Below are 13,593 nucleotides of genomic sequence, written 5' to 3' on the forward strand. Positions count from 1 at the left end.
CAGCTCCAGATTGCAGCTGTGGCAGGGCACCACTCAGGTTCCAGGTACAGGGGCTCTCTTTTCCCCTCAGCTTCAGGCCCAGCCTGCGTCTTCAGCTCGCAGGTCCCACAGGCTGTTGGAGTTTGATGAGGACTCTACAGAACAGCCTCCTCAAAGCAGCGCTCAGCGGGCAGCTGCAACGGCAGCTGAAGAGAACAGGACACCTGGCACTCGTTTCCAACAGCAGCTCAGTTGATGCAAAGTAAGATCCCCAGCAGTAAAACCAGGCTAATCCACCTGCCAATAACCACACACGATTAAGGAAGGCAGGTGAGTAATGCCAGTAGAGGACATCAGAGGTGCTTCTTCTCCGTCCTGTGCCCCATGACCTCTCCCTCCTCAGAGGTTCTGTTTTGAATATGGCTGTAACACACGCAAGCAGGCCTCATCCCTACAATTCCGGGAACCCTGCTCAAAAGTGTGGTTTGAGCCTGGCTTAAAAAAGTAAAAGGAGCCTTAAAAGAGGCATATCCTATGAGCAGTGAAAGGGCTTATCTGCTCATTCCCACTGTACAACTTATGTGGGTCTTCCTTCCAAAGCGATCCCAAGCATTCAAACGATTCATTAAATCTGAGGAAAACAAAAACCAAAGAAATTCCTCATCTCTTCTTTCCCTGGACGTCCACACTTTCTTGGAAAGATCTTTCCCTCAGAGAAGAGGGACTCCTTGAGTCTGATTCAGAGAAATATAGAGCAGGATCCAGGGCACATTTCTGCCCAATCCTGGATAACAGAGTAATTCAGAACAAGGGCAAAACAGATAGATAGCAACCCACCAAAGCCATCCACACAGAAATTCCAAAGGAATCTAGAAGCATCAGCTTTACAGTGCAAATGGCCAGGATTCCTTTGGTTGTCCATCTAGTTGAAGGAAATGGTCATTGCCGGCAGTGCCATTTTCTAAGAGACCAAGTGGACAGAAAGGTTGAGATGACGCTTTCAAGAAACTGTACATTCTCTATGGGCTCACTGGAGCTGTCCATATAAGCCACTTTTAGTTCACCCAAGTGTCTGTAGCATAGTGCAAGAAATTGGATGGTTTGCAGACTTCAAAGGGTAAAGGAACTTAGGCCATTTCAAAATTTCTATCAACCTGAAATTGCTGATTGCCCAAGTGACCAATGCCAGGACACACACACAAAACTCCAGTCAGGGAAAGCCAATTACTAGATAAAGTAGCTAATACCATTCACCACTTTTTCAGGGAGAATAATTATTTAGAGAGGCCTTCAAAAAGGTAGCGGCAGAGAACTCTGAGAAGGGACTCTTGTTATCCGTTTTCTTTGCATTTGAAGAATCCTTCTTGGCTGAAGGTTGGAGGGGCCTCTGATTAAACAGATGGAGTAAGACAATGCCCTAACTACATTGTTGCATAAAATAATATGATTATTTCTGTTCAAGTCTGTATGTGGGCACACTAGACTAGGAATAGAATTGACTAAAGTCAATTTAGGTGCCAACCTTAGCTAATTGAGTTTTCTCCAGAAATAAGACTGTCCATACCTACACTTGCACCAAAATAGCTAAACCAGTTTTAACTGAGACCTTTTCATTTCTGTGAAAGTTTATGTGCAGACCAGGACTTTGTCAAGACTTGGATAAGAAATCCAGAAATTCACCACTGAAATCGGCAAAATAATTTTGGATTTTCAACAGTGTGACTGAGGACTGAATTTGGTCTGTACAGTTTTAGGCAGCATTTAAAAATAGTTTCATTTTATTCTGCTTTCAAGAAATGTACAGTTTTAAATGTGTAGCTCTCTGTTTTAGGTTGTCTCATAAACATGGAATTCCATGGGTTTTATGTATATTTACATACTGTGGCCAACAGATGTTAGTAAGAAAATAAATGACTTATTTTCAGCTTGTACTGGCGTACAATACATTACCCACTATTAATAAGAGAGGAAGACAGTATATCCACACAGTACTACTAAGAACATTTCACCAAATTACTTATATCAAGCTCAAGTAATCCATGGGAATGACAATCTTGCTATAAAGTTAACAGAGAGTTTCCAGTTTATGTGACTGTCAGTATGTTTCCTTCTCGTTTATCCCCTCCACAAAGCACAGTCACTGCCCTCATGCTTCCTTTGCTGATTCTATAATGGCAGTTAACTAAAGAGCATTACACATTCTTTTAGATATCGAGAAACACAAGGAGCAAAACAATGCAGAATTTCAGTTACATCAACAACAACAAAGGGCAAAATAACATTTGCTAAATTAGTAAAGCAGAAAATATAGAGGGGAAAACATTACTTTGTATTGACTTCATTTCTATTTTTTTTCTTAAAGAAATTGGTTTACTAGTCATAAATAAAAAAATAGTGAAAGCCCAGTTAGAAGCTTAGAAAATAACGAGTGGAAGAGAAATAGGAATGTACACAAGCTATTCTTCTACCAGAAGATGTGGACACTTGGAGAGGGAAGATGCGAATGTTAGAGACTTCAAAGACCCCATTTAAAGCCTTAAATTTTTTGTACATGTTAGGTCATGGTAAGCCAAACTGGCTGAGAATAAAATTTATTAGGTGACAGGTTTTGAGGAGATCTTTCAGTATATAAAACTGAAGTTAGCCACCCTGTAAAAAAGAAATAAAAATCACAAAAATGTGCCACCACTAAATACCTTTCTTTGCAAAAAAAAAAAAAAAAAAGTGCCCAATGTGCATCGTGGGCTGTATATTGTGGCACTATCTCAAAGTTTGCATCCCTGGATTGTAATCAATGACCCATCCAGTGAAGCACAGCAGAACCAAAAGATTTGCACAACAGAGTAGCATATTAATATATCTTCTGTACTCCACAAGACATTTTGGCATTCATCTGGGAGCTGAAAAGAGTAAATATACTGTCCCCATGAGAGAAACTGAGAGGAAGCAAAGTTTCTTAGTAAGAAGAATCCCTGATCTAGAATATCACTGTCCAAAAGGTTCCCATCACTTAACAGAACATGGCAGAGTCTGGCCCAATAAATGTAAACTGTTTGTGATATTCCATTAGCAGGCATCATGGTCTATGTCGTCCATGTTTATCTAGTTATTTCTCTATAAAGTGTGTACTTTGTGGTGTGATTTAGTTAACTTGGCACTATGTAGTTGGAGTAGGAATTGAAAAGGTGATACTTTAATCAATCCTGCCCCTCCACTCCCCAATCACAAGGTGCATCACACAGCCCTCAAAAGATAAAAACAAATTACTTTTACAGAGAGATTAGCAAGCTCAGTTCTTCTTATGACATTATTAATTTTGCATTAGGTCATAGAATAGGAATTAGGAGCAGCAGGATATAACAGAGAAGCTGGATGTCTGAAATTAATGTTCTAATTATTGCCAAATGTACTGTTGTTGACTTTTCCTGTCTGGGCTTTTTTTAATGGATAAATTGCTATTCTCTTGATGCATGCTAAATTCAGCTGGTTATAACAAGGGACTTGAGATAGTTAAGGGCCAAACCATTCAGTCATTCCTCGGGAAAATTCCATAAGTAGCCAATGGTCCTTTTTTTTTAGCCACAGATGCAGCTAGATTGAGCCTTTACCTCTAACCCTGTGTAAGGGACAGTGCACAACTGCATTAACCAGGCCTGGCCCACAGAAGGAATTGGAACACAAGAGAGTCACAGCTGCTCCATGAAAGAGTTAATTTGCCGTCTGTGGCTCTCCCAGGTGAAAATTACTTCTCCCAGTTTCTCTCCTCCCCCCCCCCCCCCCCCGTCCCCATGCTGGCTCAGCTCTTCACTCCCACCCGTCTAATTCAAGACTCTGTCAGCTTCTCTCCTAACTTGTCACAGAGGTACAGGGGCTCAAGAAGTCTACTTTTACCTGGTCCAAGCACAGTTACCCAAGAGGCCACGCAGGTAGCTGGGAGGATATTACTCATCTTACTTCCCCTTTATGTCTCTTCACAACCGCATAAGGCTGGTCCGGCATCTGGCTGCGAGTGAACAGGAATCATGTCAGGCCCTTTGGCTTAAAGTGGCAGTCGCTAGTTATGAATCAGAATGACAGAATGGTGAAGAGTAGAATGGATCAAAGCTAAGGATAAGAATGGGCTGTTTCTTCTTGCCCTGTTTAAGGGGTTGCACATTACTGTGTCACCCCAGGCACAGCAGAGGGAGAGAACCATACTTCAGGTAAACACAAGTCCTTCGCTGTTCCCTCCTTCCGTCAAGGGGGTAGTGATTTGCTGCTGATCCATACTAGTCACACATTACTAGCCTCCTTCCCCCGCCCCATGAAAGCACAGCTAGTCTGGTTAGCATGCTGTGGGTGGGGGGGGAGAGAACCAAAGCTCCACTCACTCCCCACCCACTTGCTAGGAATGGGGGAACTGTAGGTGCACAACATCCACTTACTTGTGAAGACCTGATGTCCAGTGAGCTGTGTAGGAGTGCAAAGAGGGCTTGCAGGAGTGGAAATGGGGTATAATTCCCCCTTATGCAGTTATGCACCCACACAGGTTATCGGACAGCCTAACCTTAATTTGCTTCCAAACAGCTAGTACCCTAGAGGTTTAGGTTGTGTTCATCTGGTAGAGTTTGTTTGTAAAGAAAAGGTGTCATAGTATGTCACGTTACATGATCCACTGTATCTCCATATATTGTAACCATAGATATGATACCAGAAGGAGTTCTTTTGTTCACACTCACTAGAAAGTTTTTAGATCCCTGGACGAGACAGTGAATCAATAGCAACTCCCTGCAATCTGCAAGCACCCTATAAAGCTCTATACGAAATTCCCATTGTTCTAGTACTGCAAACTATTTCATAACAAACTAAAATGTTGAAGTGTAGTCACTTCCAGCTTTAATATACATTGTTTAAGATAACTTGTCCTAGCACAACCAGGATCTCAAATTTGCTTGTCTTTCCAAAACTGTAATTGGTTGTTGCAAATATTTTGTAAGCCAAAGTAACTCGTTACAAATTCAGTTATTTTGTATATAAATCATGCCTGTATGTAATTTTGTATGTATGGACCTATGTTTTTATGTGGACGTCATTTCTTAGTCATTGTCTGTTTTTTCTGGAGAAATATTTCCATTGCTAATGGTCTTTTTTAATCCTGAGAGTCACAGGTGAATGTATGGGCGTTATATGGGCTTGCCCAGGCACACGCTCATGGCCAGTCTGACAGAAGGAGGGGAAGCGGTGAAAGAAGCAGTTGCATACTGTGTGTGAGAGAGATCTGGAACCCGCTCACTCTTATAGGGGGGTGTCTTGGTGCTGGGGAGGCTCTGAGCAAACAGTAAGGGGAGATGGGCCCGTCTCTGTGATGAGGGCCTGAAGGGAGATGAATTTTGGAGGAGGGGAAAGCAGGGTGTTGCCACTGTTTCTCACTGTCTGAAAACTCATCCTGCCGTTGGGCCAGAAAAATGGCTCTTGTACAGTGTGTGGGTCACTTACTTCCCTCAAGGACAATCTCCTGCTCTGAGCTGACCTGCAATTAAAAATCCTGGGTGCATTAACTGAATGACATATCTGACCCAAGACTGAAAATGAAAACTGCCCACCAGTCTCAGTCTCCAGCTAATGTCACTGCTTTGATGCCTCCAGCTGTGCACGGGAAGAGCGGATGCATCATGATCCATTTGTGAGTTTTGTTCTGAGGCCGAGGTGAGCTGTAAGGGGAAATTGCCACACTATTATTACACAAATGTCTATAATACAAGTATCACAGCCAGGCTGGCACAACTTCTTTTCTCCTGTTCTTCAGTGATGCTTTTAAGGCAAGAGACCAGTTGTTATTTTCAGCCTTTGCTCAGACAAGCTGGACAGGTGATGCCGCTGGGATTTTTAAATACAAGTCAGCAGTTTCTCCAGAAAACAGTATATAATTAAATTTCACTTGACCGGGCCAGATTGTGGCTGCCCTGAGTTGCCAGGCAGTATGATCTTCTTTTTTTCCTAGCTTGGGATTACCTGAGATTAATCCATTGAAGAGTCACTTTTTGTACCCCAAATACAAAAGTAGTAATGAGAATCTATTTGTTGTGGGAAGTTAATTCACCAGGTTATTGTAATCATTGCAAGACGAACGTCCTTGTAGCAGATTGCCACTTGTAGTCTCTGCTTAACTGGTGCATGCATCAGTGCTTATTGTTTTCTGTAGCATAATATTTTTTTTTACCATCAGCTTTACAACGCGTCTGACCAGGGCCGGCTCTGGCTTTTTTGCCGCCCCAGGCAAAAAAGCCTCCCACTGCCCCAGGCCCCGGTGGGGAGCGCGGCAGGGGAGGGCGCCGAGCCTGGCCGCGGCCCCGCTCTCCCTGGCTGACCGGAGCACCGGGGGGAGGGCCGCAAGCCCGCTGCGGCTCCACTCTCCCCGGCGACCGGAGCGCCAGGGGGAGGGCGGCGAGCCTGGCCGGGGCCCCGCTCTTCCCGACCGGCCGGAGCGCCGCCCCCCTCCAGGTGCCGCCCCAAGCACCTGCTTGGTCGGCTGGTGCCTGGAGCCGGCCCTACGTCTGACATATCAGTGCCAGATTGTCAGCTGTCCGTGTCCGTGATTTAATGAGCTAGTTAAAGTGAGTCCTTGTGATTAAAAGCTACATGTAAGCCATCATCTTCTCTCATTTTCATTCGCAGCTCGAATGGGAAATCGGTCACATGGGCCCAGAATGAGAAGAGCAGCAGCAGGGGAGCGCACCTCTGGCAAAGGCTCTCAGTCCACATCAACAAAAAGGAGAACCCTAATCAAACCGCGGTGATCAAGCCCTTTTCGAAGAGCACGGACAGTAGCCGACACAGCAGCAGCGCCGCATTTCCAGAGACCAGTGCCAAAATGCTTTATGACGTCTCAGAAGCAGAGGAGCAATACCCAGCTCAGTTCCAGCCACAGACCCCATCGCCTATCAGCACCGTGAGCCACAGGACTGCCTCCATTAGCCGAACAGATGACGATGTCCCCACAGCCCAGACAGAACATGCCCAACGGAGCAGTTCCTCCCAAGGCTCTCTGATGGAGCAAATCAGCAGTGTGGTCACACGCTTCACAGCCAACATCAGCGAGCTGAACTCTATGATGCTTTCAACAGCCACGCCGGGGGCAATGGTGGCCACTCCTCTCTGCTCTTCCTACCTGATCCCAAGAGAGATCCAGCTTCCTACAACAATGACCACTTTTGCAGAGATCCAGCCGCTCCCTGCCATTGAAGTCAATGGTGCATCGCAGTCCGCTAGGAAACCTTCATGTGGCAGCATCAAAGAAGGCACTTCGGAGGCACCAGCGGCGAAGCAAGATCTTGAGGAGTTGGTGGCTTTAACTCCTCCCTCACCTTTTAGAGACTCCATTGATTCTGGGAGTGCATCTCCCAGCTCTCCAGTGTCAGAATCAGCTCTTTGTATCCCATCCTCCCCGAAATATGACAAGCTTATCATAAGAGATTACTCTCAAAGTTCTTCTTCATTGTGAATGTAGTTCAAGACACTATTGGATCTCGACAGCTACAAGCAGGTAGAGCGGGGACAGCCAAGCCTTCAAGATCTCCAATCTTTACACAGATACAGTGATAGGCATTGGGTCATCATGTGAAGAATGGAGGGGGCAATAGAGAATCATTCGATAAATGGAAACATCGGATTAATTATGCTATTTTAAAGAAACAAAACTATGAGCAGATTTTCGTGGCCTTACAAAACATGGGCTTTTAAGAAACACTGCATATATTTTTGAGGGCTTATAAGGAGTCTGTTAAATCAGTTACATACCAAGTGCTTTGCTTTAGTATAACAATGAACTGTGTGTACAATATATGAAAAAAGTAGACTGTAAGCGACTGTACAATGTTTTCTTTATTTACTCTGATTCCTTACCCAGAAGTGAACCTTGATCTATTATCAAGAATAGAAGACCAAACATTGAATGTACATTTTCTATCAGACTCAAAATCTGGCACCAATATGTCAGGCTCTTTTTTTTTCTATGAAGATCTCAAAAAGCAGTAACGTATGTTTAGTAACTACCAAACTTTTGCTGAAGCATATCATGCTGGTGATACCCTACGTGTAGATAAAAATAAACTGTGGCTTTGCAATGTGTGACTGCATATGGAGGGCTTTACAAGTGACTTCTCAACCTACAGATTTGTTTATGAAATTCTCTTCTATAAGTATTAAAAGTTCAATTTATTAACATTGGATACACCTTCATAGCAACAAAATGTGAGGACGATTTCCTGACTCTTTCACCACGTTGCCAGCCAATGATGGAGTAGCAAAAAATATTTTCTGGAGTACTGTTTTGTAATTCCCTTATCAGGACAAGTTGTTGAGGAGAATATTCTGTTTCTAGCAGTATTATTGAGCTATAGCATAGCTGCATTCCCTAGTGAAATTAACACATTTTTATGGTCATTCTTATGGTAATATTGCCAGTTAAAATACTATTCTTATTCAGGCTCCCATATCCTTTGCTTTTAAGGAAGAGGTAAACACTCTATGGTTTTTCTCAGTTATTATAAAGGTAGAATACTGAGAAAGCAGTCTGGATTATGATGAACGAATACTATCGATGGAAGGATTGTCATGATCATAATTCATTTACGAAAAAAACCCTGTGTCAAAGTCTGCTTCGAGGTGGTTTAGCTACTCTTCGATAAGCAACAATTTTAACTCTAGTTAGCTGCGGATGCATTGCGGCTCTGAACTGTGACAAAAGAAGATTTTCAAAGCAATACAGAGTATATGTTCAAACAAGGGGGACCTAATGAGATACAAACTAACGGAGTCTTTCTTAGCATCTCATAGAAGAGGTGAGGGAATTATTGACATTTTTTTTCCTGTATCAAAGTAGCTACAAGTACAGTTTAGTACACTTCATGCTGTCATGGCACTTTTTAAATACATGCGGGAAGAGATTTTAAAGTTTGAATAGAAGCAAAATAATTTTTGATAGCTATGATGAAACAATGCACACTATAATTTGCTTTCTCCCTTCCCTCCCCCAATGACACAGCTATCCTCAGGTGCCAAAATTTTGTGTTTTTTCTTATTTATAAGGATAGTATGAAGGGGTGGGTGATTTACTGTAATTCAAAGTCAAGTTGATGCAGCCTTATACAGAAGATAGCCTTATGGAAGGGAGCCTTGGAATAAGGCTGCTGTGTATTATTTTTTAAACTCCCAAATCTTATTTCTTCGCAGGTCTGCAAATACTTTTCAATCAAAATGTATTTTTTTCAGGCATATTTTTTCATTCATGAAAGGTATAACAAGCTGATTAAAAAGTGAAAGCACCTTTGTTCATTTCAGCAAAGAGTATTACTATTCTATTTTTAAGTTAGCTCTATCATGACTTTATGCCATGCATCCCAATCCTCCATTCAATTAATTTTTTGTAACAAAATAGCTGAATGATACTAGGCTAACACTGTAAAATAACACCCTCAGCTAAACATTTTGCTCAAGGAGTAGTAATTCATTAGTTAACTAACTGCCCGTATCTTATGAGACGCAGACCTTTTAACTTTTCTTAGTCCGTCTGGAAAAATGGGTATTTCAAATCAGGAACAAAATATATATGTTCTTAGTAGGGACTCTAGACCTCTATGAAACTGTCTGAAGTATTGTACATGGAATATTTGCAAGGTACTGTATATGTTTTCCTTTAACACAGAACTGCTTTGATTCATGGATAGTTTAGGTGGGTGGTTTACCTGCATTTCAAAGGGAATATATTATTGTATTATTTATTAAGTCATTGCCCAATATCATTAACAGAGCCCCTCCCGCCCTTTACCCCCTTCCCCCCACCACACACACACACCCACACACACACTCGCACACACAATCTTTAAACAAATGCCTCAGTTGTGTAGCCTGCCTTTCTCATGCTGGCAGGTACTTACACAATTATCCCTCAATGGGATTGCTTGCATGAGTAAGTGATTACCAATGTAAGTAAGGATTGTACAAGTGGTCCCTTAAAATGTGTTGTTAATCAGTCTTCTTTAAGAAAAAAGGCGTAAGAAGGGAAGGCTATCAAATCATGATTCAATATAAATAATGCATTCACTGTTACATAGCTCCTAGGTCATAATTCTGAAGAATCATTCAGTCTAACTGGCCATAGTTGCTGTTCAGAGTTTGTTAATCTTTTTTATATTGCCAAGAATGCATTCATCCCTCAGTTTAACTGTTGGGTAGCACATCCATCTATTGGTTGATTAGGACCCTAACATTATACTAGCCATCTTTTAAACACTCTTTGCTTTTGTCACTAAGGGTTCATTTCCCTTGTACTCCTGTTTGCTATAGAGGAAGTTCTGCATGCACAAGGAATGCAAGACTGGCCCTGTTGAAACTGTACTTTTCTTCTCTGTTTGACTTCCAAGGCTTTGATATCTAATCAACAATGAAGAATAGCTCATTATTAGTACTAGGCATGGGATGGCAGAACACATTTTGTTGGGTAGGCTGGTCCTTGGAAGATTTACGTGAATTTTATAGGAGAGAGGAGAGATTTTGTGGGAATAATGAGGAGCAACACAAAGGACAGAACAAGGAGCAATGGTCTCAAGTTGCAGTGGGGGAGGTCTAGGTTGGATATTAGGAAACACTATTTCACTAGGAGGGTGGTGAAGCACTGGAATGTGTTACCTAGGGAGGTGGTGGAATCTCCTTCCTTGGAGGTTTTTAAGCCCTGGCTTGACAAAGCCCTGGCTGGGATGATTTAGTTGGGGATTGGCCCTGCTTTGAGCAGGGGGTTGGACTAGATGACCTCCTGAGGTCCCTTCCAACCCTGATATTCTATGATTCTATGACTGAAGCATTGGAAGAGGCAGAGGCAGCTTTATGGAAGTGTAGGGTCCCAAGCAAGAGTCCAGAGGATTTGGTGGAGGAAGGGAGAGAAATTGGGGGTTCTACTAATTATTTTCACTGCACCACTAGTGTACTAGATTCGTTACAGGGAGATGTGAAGACGAGGTGCCCACCTGGAAGACCTCACAGTCTGAATAAACAATAGGCAAGTAGATGATGGGTTACCTTCCAGTTCTGCTGCTGGAAAGGAAATTGTTTACACTGCAGGGAAAAACACTAACATTCTTGACAGTGAAGACCCCCCCCCCCCCCGAAAAAAAACACACTTGTTCTGAAGGTCAGCCCTGGAAGAGTGCAGGTCTGACCCCTCTCTGGAAGGCTATTGAAATAAAGTGAGCAACTACAGCAGCCCCGTTACAACCATTTGTGTAAAGTGCTAGAAAAAATGAGGCAGAACTGTATTTGAAAATTGGCTGTTTATTGTATGACTTTGGAGATGTATCCCCTTCTATTTCTCATCTAAAAATATCTAAGATACTTTGTGATTGGCCTCCTATAGAATCCTTAGACTAGAGGTTCCTAGATCATGGTCCATAGAGCACTTGCTGATGGCTCCTGAAGACCTGGCTAATCACATGGTGCTGGCTCCTTCTCCTGACTTCCTGCTGTGAAATTGCATTAAAAGACAGCTAAAAATATGTCAAATACTTTCCTTAGCTTACTTGGGCAGATACGCAATTACTGTGGTTGCTACGAGAATGTTTGTGATCACAAATGGGAGGGGAAGTCGTCTATGTGAGTGTGATTAGGAGGAGAGGTGATCCATGAGACAATCTCTGGATTATCATGTGGTTCACACTAAAACCTTTGGGAACCTTTACCTAGAGGGCAAAAGAGACTAGATAGAGAACATAGGTGCAAATGTTGATGCCTGAGAGAAAATTATCTTTATGCTCCAGACCCTACCAGACAGAAAGAGAGAAAATAGGGGAAGATTTTATCACACGCGTCAGTTTCTGAGAGAAGTCAGATTACTATGTTTGTGATGAGTAATTCTGGCTAGATCATTATCTCAACAGACACCAGTGGAAATCCACTGAGGTCAATGGAATTACTCCAGGTTTAAGTCAGTGTAAATGAGATGAGTCTAGCCATAGCCAGTGAAGTCTAGATATTGACTAGTTACTCCAGGAGGAAAGAGGTTTCTTAAGATTTTGCTTGATCCATACACCATAAATGGTTGTTTAGATTAATTCTTAAGAGAACTCTTTTAGTTCAGTGGCTAGAACCTTCCCCATGGATTTGCTTTACCACTTACCTAGCAGGTATCCCTATAGATCAATAAAATTGCGGTTGGAAATGTCAAGGGTTGTGAGGATAATTTATCCATAAGTAGGAAACAGGTCATGGCTTTACTGCAGTTTCCTGATTCCCAGCAAGAGAATTAAAATGTTCCCCCAAGAGTCATCTGCTACACTCCCAGTATCTACGACACACGTTGGACACTTTGACTGAACTACCTGAGGTCACTTTTTTTGCTACGGCTTATCAATACACCTAAGCTTTGAAATCTCTGTAGTTACCATTTACAATTTTATACTGTGAAAAGAATAAATAAATAAATAAATAAATAATGCAGATCAGTGAAACATAAAGGTAAGTAAGAAATTCATCTCCTTGATGAATTGGCATACGTGGCTGGTTTTCTCTTGTCTGAGCAACGACAGTGCAAACTCTAAGTAATAAACAGCTGAGTCACTCTGATCTGCCAAATGGGAATAAATATACTATGTATATTATATGTACTGATAGGGTTCAATGGCAGCTGCTGGTGGTATTTGTAATTAGAACTCTATATAGAATATAGATGTTTTAGAGAAACGGTGCCAATTCTAAAAGATTTGTGTGGGCTACAAGTGCTTGTAATTATTATTATTATTTTTTTATTTGCGAATAACTTATTATGAAAATCTGGTTTTAAACATTCTGTGAGCGTTTGTCCCTTTCTTATGTTGCTGCTTATACTATTAAAACAGTAGAGAATGTAAAATTATTTTGATGTGAACTGAAAAAGATTTTTCATAAAATTTAACATTTTTATCAGCTTTGGTTTTGCGGTCTACTTGTAGAAATGTAATTTATTTTAGCATTTAAAAATACATTTGCTTGTTTCTTGGTTGTCTACATCATGTTATAGTTGATGTTTATGTAGAGTCAGGTACTTTTTGAACAGTATTAAAAAAATCCTGTGATATGACTTAAACTTTGATTTTTTTTAATAAGATGTTATTCACATGTTTTTCTGTGGATCAAGTGAGGCAGCATACTAACTGAGGGTCATACACATGCCCACATTCTGCAAAGGGCTAACCCCTCCCCACCCCCATAAACACACACACACACATGCACACAAGCATGCATAATTCACAAGGATGGGTTGGTTTATCCCATTTATAATTAGCAATGTTGGACCTGATCCATAGATTCATTCATATATTTTTAAGTCCAGAACAGACCACTGTGACCATCCAATCTGACCTTCTGCATAACACAAGCCATAAAATTTCACCCAGTAATTCCTCCATTGAGCCTGCATTGTATGTCTGAGCTTGAATATATCTTTTAGAAAGACATCCAATCTTGATGTAAAGACTTCCAGTGATAGAGGATCTACCATAGATCTTGGTAAATTGTTCCAATGATCAGTTACCCACATTGTTAAAAAAGTTGTGCCTTGTCTTATCTCTAGCCTGAATCTATCTAGCTTCAGCCAGGGCTGGCTTTAGG

The 13,593-nt window shown here is 41.7% G+C and overlaps 1 protein-coding gene across 5 annotated transcripts in view; it reads left to right on the plus strand.

Moving 5' to 3' along the window:
* GRM5 (glutamate metabotropic receptor 5) overlaps window positions 1-13,063 on the plus strand; it is a 356,331-nt gene extending 343,268 nt beyond the window's left edge. For 2 of the 5 annotated variants that reach the window (XM_005304067.5, XM_065581678.1), the window contains exon 10: window positions 6,634-13,063. In XM_005304067.5, the coding sequence (XP_005304124.2) occupies window positions 6,634-7,459 (826 nt within the window). In that variant the 3' untranslated portion in view covers window positions 7,460-13,063. The remainder of the gene's footprint in view (window positions 1-6,633) is intronic. The other 3 variants (XM_024108468.3, XM_065581679.1, XM_005304068.5) reach the window with 2 other exon arrangements.
* Window positions 13,064-13,593: the final 530 nt, after the last annotated feature.

Source organism: Chrysemys picta, chromosome 1, assembly GCF_011386835.1.
Source record: "Chrysemys picta bellii isolate R12L10 chromosome 1, ASM1138683v2, whole genome shotgun sequence".
Lineage (NCBI taxonomy): Eukaryota > Metazoa > Chordata > Testudines > Emydidae > Chrysemys > Chrysemys picta.